The sequence below is a fragment of the Larimichthys crocea genome, unplaced genomic scaffold (assembly GCF_000972845.2).
Source record: "Larimichthys crocea isolate SSNF unplaced genomic scaffold, L_crocea_2.0 scaffold392, whole genome shotgun sequence".
Classification (NCBI taxonomy): domain Eukaryota; kingdom Metazoa; phylum Chordata; class Actinopteri; family Sciaenidae; genus Larimichthys; species Larimichthys crocea.
Window position 1 is genome coordinate 190,439 of NW_020855132.1, and position 10,458 is coordinate 200,896.

The following is a 10,458-nucleotide window of genomic DNA, read 5'->3' on the forward strand; positions in this document are numbered from 1 at the left end:
TTTTTGTGGGCAAGTTTTTCCTCACTGGAACCGAGGGTCTAAGGACAGAGGGTGTCACTCCCTGTACAGATTGTAAAGCCCTCTGAGGCAAATGTACTTTGTGACTTTGGGCTATACAAATAAAATTGATTTGATTTGATTTGATTTGCTGCATCTCCTAGCGTCTTTCATGAAACAGGCAACCTGCCCTAGCAACTTGCCGTAACTAATGTATACAATTGCCAGTTTTTTATGTTTTGGATGCCGTGTAAATCATTAGCTGAAGATTGCTAGCTATCAATGCAAATTGTCATTGTCAAAAGCCATGAAAAGAAAAGTTGATTCCGAATGCAGGACTGAAGAATGGAAGCAAAGATATGCGTTCATCCTGCCTGCATTTATTAATGCCAAGCTGACGTGTCTCATTTGCAACGAGGTTGTTGCAGTTTGTAAAGAATACAATATTAGAAGACAGCACGAGTCAAAGCATGGCCATTTCAAAAACACATATCCTCTCGGGACAGGGTGTGAACACAGAAAATTAAAGCCTTGGAGGTTGGATATGCACACAGCAGCAAGATCCTGATTCAGTCACTCACAAAGCAGCAAAAGGTTACAAGTGCGTTCCTTAAAGCAGCATGGATTCTCACCCGTCACAACAAACCATTTACTGACGCAGAGGTTTTTAAGGAAGTAATGGTGGCCGTTTTGGAGGAGCTGGTTACTGATAAATCAATGGATGGCGTGATTGCCTCAGTGAAACAGATGCCTCTCTCTGCGAGGTCAGCTTCCCGACGCATAGAAAGCCTGTCTGACGCTGTGCGGGGAGTAATTATCAGTGGTCTGAGTCAGGCCAATTACTTTTCAGTTGCCATTGATGAGAGCACAGACAACACTGATATAAGCCAGATGTGCATCAACGTGCGATATTTTGATGGGAAGGAGTTCAATTCCATTAGAAGGGAACACCACTGCACTGAAAAAAATAACTCATAAGATTTACTTAAAAAATATATTGTAAGTATTTGCATGCAAATGATCTAAGTAAAAATTTAATGCTGCAATATCAAGTAACACTCAATTGCCAGAATCAAGTAAAATTTACTTTCCTTAAAAACCTCTGCGTCAGTAAATGGTTTGTTGTGACGGGTGAGAACCATGCTGCTTTAAGGAACGCACTTGTAACCTTTTGCTGCTTTGTGAGTGACTGAATCAGGATCTTGCTGCTGTGTGCATATCCAACCTCCAAGGCTTTAATTTTCTGTGTTCACACCCTGTCCCGAGAGGATATGTGTTTTTGAAATGGCCATGCTTTGACTCGTGCTGTCTTCTAATATTGTATTCTTTACAAACTGCAACACCTCGTTGCAAAAAGACACGTCAGCTGGGCATTAATAAATGCAGGCAGGATGAAAACGCATATCTTTGCTTCCATTCTTCAGTCCTGCATCGGAATCAACTTTTCTTTTCATGGCTTTTGACAATGACAATTTGCATTGATAGCTAGCAATCTTCAGCTAATGATTTACACCGGCATCCAAAACAAAAAAACTGGCAATTGTATACATTAGTTAGGCAAGTTGCTAGGGCAGGTTGCCTGTTTCATGAAAGACGCTAGGAATGCAGCAAATCAAATCAAATCAAATCATTTTATTTGTATAGCCCAAAGTCACAAAGTACATTTGCCTCAGAGGTTTACAATCTGTACAGGGAGTGACACCTCTGTCCTTAGACCCTCGGTTCCAGTGAGGAAAAACTTGCCCACAAAAAACCTTTAACCAGGGAAAAAATGTGGAAGAAACCTCAGGAAGAGCCACAGAGGAGGGATCCCTCTCCCAGGACGGACAGACGTTCAATGGATGTCAGTGTACAGGACAAATGAACACAAACATATTGAACAATTACAATAACTGACAAAATGACAATGAATGATAAAAATGATACAGTAACAATGTGTAGTAATAATGACAGTAATAATATATGTAGTGGGCGTAATAACAGCACATGGAAGCAAATTAATGTTTTAAATTAATTAAATGCATTTAAAAGTAAAATATCGTTTATTTTTAATATAATAGAAAAAATAGAAAACCTTTTTTTCCAGTAGGAAAACATGGTCTGGCCCGCGATGGAATGTCAGAAAAAATATTGGCCCGGGGCCAAAATATTTGCCGCTTACAGCATGTTAGTATCACAGGAGTCTGGCTGCAGTATCTTCAGGGTAACAATGATCTTAATTGATTTTCTAAACCATGGATAAAAAAGGCGTAGATCAGAGGGTTTAAACAGGAGTTAAAGAACACTAGAAATACCTACAATATCCGCAGATGAAGCATTTGGAAATTTTCATTTGCAATAAGAGCACAATAATATGGGCAAAAACAATAGAAACACAACTATAACAACACCAAGAGTCCTGGCTGCTTCAATTCAGATTTTTTTGCCATTACTTTCCCTGTTTTCTGGAGTGTGACAGTTGCAATATGGGACCTCATGGCATGAGCCTGAGACACAGCCACCACAAATACTCTGATATACAAAAGGACAATAATAGTGATGGGAACTATAAAGGAAAAAATAAGGTCTGCAAGTACAGAAACATAGTCAACAACCATACACTCCCTTGAGCAGGAGTTCATGACTTTTAGTTCCAAAGTCTGATTCTGCAGTATACCCTGAAAGATCACAGAACATATCCAACACAGACAAATACAGACTTGGACTCTTTTTTGTGTGATTTGAGTGGAGTAATGCAGAGGATGACAAATAGCCACATAGCGGTCAATAGATATAATCACCATGGTTCCTATTGAGGCAGAGGTAAAATGTATGCGAGAAAAAGATATAAAGGACACAAGATGTCACCAAGGGACGACATCCAGTGCCGGCGACAATTTGAAAGGCCATGAGGAAGCCCACGAAAAGAATCTGAGAAAGCCAGAGAGAGGAGAATAAGTTGGTGGGGTGTGGAGCTGCCTGGGGAGGATGATCAACAAGACATTTATAATATTTATAATATCAATCATCATCAAATAAAGGCAACTAGAACAAAGACTGAAATACAAAAAAATCAATCTGTCTCTAATCAATTTTTTTCATAAATTAATGAATGTTACTTGAAGTGAGAGATAGAGATGATGACCAGCAGGTTAAGAGCTGAAGTGAGCAGAGCGATGGAAGGACAGCACAATGTAAGTCAACATGGCTCAAGTAAGGAGTAACTTGGTTCCTGCAGGAGATGTTGAGCAGTTGTGGAAAGGCAGAGCTCATTTCCCTCAGAGGTCTCCACACCAGAGAGTTTAGGCCGCTGAGCTCTGGCAGCGTTCTGATAAAGCTTTCTGTCATACAACTGATTTTATCTGTATCCTCCTGCAGACCCCCTCTTCCTCTATGAGGGGCCGTCAGGGACATTATCAGAAAACCTCTCACACACACTACTGAAATATTATGCTCTTACACACACAGTGAAACGCTCTTACACACACTAGTGAAACGCTCTCACACACTCTACTGAGACACTCTCACACACTACGAAATATTACGCTCTTACACACACTAGTGAAACGTCTCACACACTCTACTATGAGACACTCTCACACACACTACTGAATATTACGCTCTTACACACACTAGTGAAACGCCTCTCCACACACTCTAGTGAAACACTCTCACACACACTAGTGAAACGCTCCACACACACTAGTGAAATGCTCTCACACACACTAGTGAAATGCCTCCACACACTAGTGAAGCTCTCACACACACTATGAAACGCTCTCACACACTACTGAGACTCTGCTCACACTATTGAGATTTCAGTATAACAGGAAGGCGTTTCAGTGTAACAGGAAGGTGGCTCAAAACAGGAAGTTTGGATTCTGCAGACACAAATGGTGCTACATGCTACGCGGTGGAGAATCTCTGGAGGGAACGCTGTGAAGAGAGTAAAGTGACGGTGGTTATAATGAATTTTTATCTATTCATCTCGTTTTTTTATTTTTGTGCAAACTTCACTTCATGAAGTGAAAGGGAATGAAGAGGATGTGATACTTTTTTTACAAGCGTATTGTATTGAATCACTTCAGAGAAATGGGCCAAACAATTTTGAGGAGGAACGTCTCTATAGAGCCCTTAATGACCACACAAGAACTTTATCTGTCCTGCATGCGGCTGTGTCCAGATATGATCCATGGAACAGGGACGTATATGAAATACTGGGATCACTGCACAGGTGTTTTTGCAATTTGCTTCATGAACACGAGGCCAGGCAGAGGTCTGCTGATGCAAATTAGTTACCCCCAATAACCTTCACTGGTCACCCTGGTCGTCCCAGATACACCATCACCAGTCAACAGATTTCTCACTGTGTGTCCATTGGCATGACATGGCAGAGAATTGCATCCTGCTTTGGGATAAGTAGAAGAACTCTGTACAGACACAGACAACTACTGGGAGTTGAACCACCAAGATATGCAGTTATGTCAAATCAAGAACTGGATAGTCTCATGACTGTAATATTACAGAATACCCCAAATGCTGGAGAAACGTATGTACTTGGAAGCCTATGATCACGTGATATAAGGATCCAGCGTTGGCGGGTCAGAGAAAGCCTGTATCGAGTGGATCCCATGGGGCGATCACTTAGACGTCGTCATGCTATAAGGCGGAGGGTCTACAATGTTCGGTCCCCCAATCAATTTGGAAGCTTACAGTTAAAGACTTGTTGAAATCATTAACCTGTTAAGCCCTGAGCACTTTCTGAGAAGAAAACGCCTAAAAAAACATACTCACAGTAAATGAGGAATTAATCCACTTTACTAAAGGTTATATGCATTTCTTGGTGTCCTTAGAGACTTCAGGGAATGTGTTCCAAGTGTCAGAAGTGTTCATCTGTTATTATGCCTGGGTTGCACTTAGATAGACAACCATTTTGTGATGATTAGACAATAAACTTTGATCGAAAATTGAAAAAAAAAAAAACGACGCAAAGGTTTCAATGGAGTTTAGCGCTCTTTCATATGCAAATGAGTCTCGGCCCACCGGTGGGTCGGCTCGGGCTTAACAGGTTAAATAAATAAATAAATAATAATGGTAATAATAATTCTGGTCTCCCAACAGGCATTTCGATGGAAACCACAAGCTCGTCAGGTGGCGTCTGGTCATGCATGGCTGTGTTGATGGCTTCAGCCGCACTATTATATACCTGCGGTGCTCATCTAATAACAGAGCCTCAAGTGTGTTATCTTTATTTTTAGAGGGTGTTGACAACTTTGGTTTGCCTGCAAGGGTCAGATGTGATCATGGCATGGAAAATATACTTGTTGCACGTTTTATGTTGGAAAGAAGGGGACTGAACAGCGTAATTACAGGTGTTTCAGTCCATAACCAGAGAATTGAAAGACTGTGGGCTGAACTCAATAGAGTTGTTTGCAGACATTTCGTCAACATTTTTAACTTTATGGAGGAAGAAGGTCTTCTTGATTCATTGAATGAACTTCATCTTTTTTGTCTGCATTATGTTTATTTGCCAAGAATTCAGCAGGCAGTGACTGAATTTATTAACCAATGGAACAACCACGGCCTCTCCACACAAGGGGGCCAGACACCGCTTCAGTTGTGGCATTCGGGTGTCATTAACAACATTGGAACTGAGCCAGTTATAAATGACATCATTCATTTGGACACAGACTATAACATCAATGAGCACGAGCCTTTGCCGCATCTTCAAACAAATAACAACATCACAATTCCAGATATTAACATAACAATCAATGAGACCACAAGTAATAGGATTCAACAAGTGAATCCAATGGAAAATGATGGGAACTATGGTATCAATGTGTTTTCCTCACTCCTGCACATGTTTCTGTAAGGAGGCTATGTTAATGTGTTTTTTCTGAACTGTTATGTACAAACCTTTGTAACACCAATGAGCAATGTGTAAAACAATGATAGAGTTAACCATAAAAGACACAAACAGGGTATTCAAGCTCTGCCAAACCCATATGTGTTTCCAAGGGCAAAGTCAAACTTCTCCTTTAAGAGCTGGTATGACACATGGAGCGGCAACTTGATACAGTTAATGCATGTGTTGGCCATTGGGAACAGTGGTGTAGAAGAGAAATCGTCATCTCCTTTATGAATGAACTCAACAGACGGACTTGGGGAAAAGCCAATAGGAGGGACCACGGATGCTCCAGTGGCGAAGGCCAATATCTTCTGTAGTTTAGATGGTCCTTCTTCTAAAAACAGAACAGAATCAACCAATTATGAAGTCATTATGCTTCACTGTACCAAACCTATAAGTAACAATTTCTAATAGCCCATTATGCTAGGTGTTTTGATTTTTCTAATGAGAATGTTTAAGATCTTTATAGTTGGAGGCCTAAATTGTATTGTACATACACACATACATGCATCCATACACATGCAAATAAACATTTACCTATTCGCCTTCCCTCTAAAGTCCTTATGTCAGTAGTCATTTCTTCATAATAAAATGTCTCAATTTCTCAAATGAATGGCAGGGACTCAAGTCAATTACCTTCTGCATCTTGTAGATAGTCTCTCCAAAAGGGAATCACCACTTCCTCGGCAACTCTCTTGTTGCTCCCTTCTGATGACAGATGAATGGTGAAAAGATCATCTAACTGGTCAGCAGTCAGCGCACTTGGCTCATAGCAGAACAGGGGGCGAAAGCTGTCTGGATATTTTTGGATTTTCTCCAGAACCCCGAGAATTTTCAGTCCTTCACAGAATCTGTAAAAACTAAGAAACAGACAACAAACAAGTGTATTTGTTGAATTCATTCAGACTTTTTCTCACTAAACCTCGACATTGTCATTTTGTTACAAGAACATGGTCTGTGGTCAGATTAAACTGACTGTGATCCAACACTGAGTACCTTTGGAAAGGACCTTGAACCCTGTGGATGACCTGAAACATCACAATGTCTTGTACCAGCAGATCCCTGTCTGTGATTGACCGAAGAGGCCTCAGACATCCTGCATTGGCCAAGTAGTCAAGCAGAGGTGCCTTTGCCTTCTCAAGGTCCTCAATGGATGTGCTTTCAGATACCTGGCACCACAAGGAGCAGCATATTGGCTTGAAGCTAGTTATTAGTAAACAACTTATTGGCAGCCCTTTAGTGAAAACATCAGTAATACTAAATGAACAGTATATGCCACATAGACTCAGATCTCAAATCTACTTTTATCAGGTAGTCTTCATAAATGGAGTGACTGTGCATGAGGAAAATAGTGAGAGGCGACCAAGACAACTATGCATACTAATTAAAAGATTTCAGATATTAGAGGTCTATATCACTGATTTTCTATTGTTCTCTAATAGTTCATTACAGTGCAGACTTTCACTATGACACTGTAATGCATGTGGTTTAAACATGTTGAGAAAAAAACTATTTTATGACCAAATTTATTTGATTAAATTGTGGCAGAATTCAAACTTCAATGTAGAATACAGGAATTACATTGGACATGACATGGGGCCTCACTAGAGTGAATCTGCAGTTCCTGTCTTGGTGGGGGAAAAAAGAGTGGCAACTCACCTTTTTGACTTTTTCCAAGAGGTCTGCATCAGCTATGTCTTCTGGGACTGGATTTGCTGGAACATCAATCAGTAAAGAAAATAGCACCAGGGAGAGGAAGTTTGGTGGTGGACCACCATGTACCAAACTTATGGCGATGGCTCTGCCTGCTATATAGTACCAGTCCTCTCGTAGAGCTGCAAAACAACAGAAATGTATTGAAAACAAAATGTAATCACGCAAAAAAAAAAAAACAAGCAAATCCACACAGGCTATTTCTAACTTAAATCATAAATCATTCCAAATCGGATAAAGTTGCATTTAAATGTTGAAATGAGGGCTTCATTATTATTATTATTATTATTACTACTACTATAATTTACAGAGAAGATTAGTACCGGTACTGTAGAGAGCCAAGTTTTTGCTGTTTTCTTTTCCCTCAAACATGGGGGACTTTGCGATGCTTTCTATTAGGAGCCGTAAGAATTCCCTTCTTGGACCTCCTAAATCAACTCCTTCCTCACTTTCCCCCATGTCGTCAGAGAATTTCACCGACACCATCAGGTGGGGCTCATAGGACAATCTCTTGAATCCCCGAACAGCTCCCTCCCAGACGGCAGATCTATTTATGTTAACTCTGCACCGCTGATTCATGTTGATTTTGCTGGCCAGTTCCAGCAGTATCTCCTTAACCGGAACATTTTCCACACTATGAAAAAAATTTAAAAAAAAATTGTGATGACAGAAACCACAAAAAATGCACACAATATTTAACAATATGTATTTGGTGAAAAGATTTCTTGTAACCAAGCAATTCATTTAAAATAAATTTCTCCTACAGTAAAGTAATACAGCTAATCAGTGTGTAATTTTTCCAATGCCAATATCATGAAATGACTAGACGGTCTATCAATGATCAGATGATCATCCATTTTTCTCAAATCTGTGTGCAATACTCACATGTGACTCTCCATACTGGCAATTATTGCCTGCTTTAATCCTTCATCTTCAGAACTATCATCAGGAATGGTTGAAACGACTGTTAAATAAGAAGAATAGTTGTCCTCATTTGGACAGCTTGATCCATCATGTCTTGTAAGGCAGATTACATCTCGGCTACTTATGTCTCTTGTACTGGTTGTGCCAGGACCACCATCAGGACCACTGGTGCCAGGAATACCATCACTTGCTGCAGAGCACTTTCCATCAGGTCCACTTGTGTCAGGATTCCAGTCATTTATTTCCTCACTGTTGGGGCTGGTGCAAACACAATCTTCATCATCATTGCTAATGCAAACACTTGCCCTTGTAGTCATTTAGCATGTTGAATGGATACTATTGGATGAAAGTTGGGTATCGTCATCACTGTCATCCTGAAATAGAAAGGAAGACATACATACATATATGGTCTATAGATGTGTGTGCGCGTGCGTGTGCATGCATACTTACCAACAGCATCCTTGATGGTTTCACATAAAGAGCTTTAGTTTTATACACCTTATGTATAAGCACTCCATTCAGCTCCTGACCCTTTTGGAGCTTAGGGCACACCAGCTTATTGCCACAAGCCATAAGAAACTCGAGGCTACAAAAGGATGGGGAACAAAGGAAATGTCTTAATTTATTGAAATAACATAAGAGACAGACTATCAGTGCGTGCGTGCGTGCGTGTGTGTGTGTCAGTGTGCACACAGGCACAGACGTGATCAAAAATTACACAAAATTAAAAATAATAGTATGCAATTAAATAGATATAGATCTATCATTCTAGTTACAATGTGGTTTTTTATCTCTATATTTGTACAAAGAGAGAGAAAGAGGGTTTACCTGACATCTTCCGGAATACGCTCACCAAATCCATCCCTGATGTGCTGTATTACAGCCTGGTGGTCCCACACCTTTTGGAACTCAAAGGCACTGAGGATGTGTCCATGTTTGTGCAGCCATACTTTTGTGACTTGTTTGCAGACAATTGCCCATGACGGATTGGGGAGTAGTATTACATCTTTGTTGAAATTCTCATGCTGCTGTACCGGGGCTCTAAAATATTTACAAGAAGAAAACATCAGATTGCAAGTAAGTTTGCCACAGCTGATACAATTCAGAGACAATGGCAAGAGTGCCACTCTCTTGCTCATGTTTGCCTCCAAGTTGGAAAACGGTAAAAAGATAATCCATTTGGGATTTTTTCCCCATCCCGTCACAGCTTGCGCTTCTACACTCCACGACACAGCAACGGGCGACCATAGTAGCGACAGCAGAAGTAAAATGAAACGGTAAACGAGAAAGCAAACTACTAGCAGAAGAAAGCAAGTCCTTATAGGCGCAAAGTCGAAACGTAAACAGTGGTGTGGCTCAGCTTCCAAAATGTCTGTCGCGTAACTGGTGACGTCATGTGCCCGAGCCTAATTAATTAATGACATATTTAATTAATTATTTAATGATGTATTTATTTATTTAATTTTGGCACTTTTAGTCCTCCATACGGAATAGCCTCGCTAGTTAGAATGGCAACGCAGAGTACATATCCATCTCACCTTCTTCTCCGTGTACTGGTTGTCCCGAAGCTCTGCTGAGCTTGGTAACGCGGCACGGAGCTCCTGACTGGGCCAACAGCTGGGTGTTGCGCCGCGCCATTGCGGCCGCGAGACGGGAAAAGCGCCGTAAGCCGGCTCTCCACGGTGTCGGCACTCAAGGGGGCGTGGCACTGTTGCCTGCTCGCTGTTGCATTAGATAATGTTCGAATTGTCTCCGCTGATGACAAAATGTTGTTGAGTAGCGCGGCAGCTTCTGTAAGTCCACTGGAAAGCTCCTCCTGGCGCGACATCTGCAACCCAACGATGCTGCGCTCCCTCTTACAACCCGCCTTCCGGTTACAGTGAAATGCCTTCCGGTTACAGTGAAATGCCTTCCGGTTACACTGAAATGCCTTC

At 41.0% G+C, this 10,458-nt stretch overlaps 1 protein-coding gene and 1 pseudogene across 1 annotated transcript; both read right to left on the bottom strand.

Moving 5' to 3' along the window:
* Window positions 1–2,154: 2,154 nt before the first annotated feature.
* Window positions 2,155–3,163, bottom strand: LOC113745050 (trace amine-associated receptor 1-like; annotated as a pseudogene).
* A 1,829-nt stretch (window positions 3,164–4,992) lies between these two features.
* On the bottom strand, window positions 4,993–10,162 carry LOC109138079 (G2/M phase-specific E3 ubiquitin-protein ligase). Its single transcript, XM_027276487.1, has 8 exons — window positions 10,063–10,162; window positions 9,353–9,482; window positions 8,975–9,110; window positions 7,924–8,212; window positions 7,547–7,722; window positions 6,884–7,056; window positions 6,524–6,738; window positions 4,993–6,221 (listed from the first exon to the last, which is right to left on the bottom strand). Exons 1-8 carry the CDS (start codon window positions 10,160–10,162, stop codon window positions 5,965–5,967), a joined length of 1,476 nt encoding a protein of 491 aa, XP_027132288.1. The 3' UTR covers window positions 4,993–5,964.
* Window positions 10,163–10,458: the final 296 nt, after the last annotated feature.

What these genes read in the sequence shown, in the direction of transcription:
- LOC109138079 (XM_027276487.1), bottom strand. Translation starts at nt 10,162, where the DNA reads ATGGCGCGGCGCAACACCCAGCTGTTGGCCCAGTCAGGAGCTCCGTGC. An exon ending in ACCAGTACACGGAGAAGAAG is followed by an intron (nt 9,483 to 10,062) that starts GTGAGATGGATA and finishes TCTGCAAACAAG; the next exon opens with TCACAAAAGTATGGCTGCAC. An exon ending in CTATCTACAAGATGCAGAAG is followed by an intron (nt 6,222 to 6,523) that starts GTAATTGACTTG and finishes TTCTGTTTTTAG; the next exon opens with AAGAAGGACCATCTAAACTA.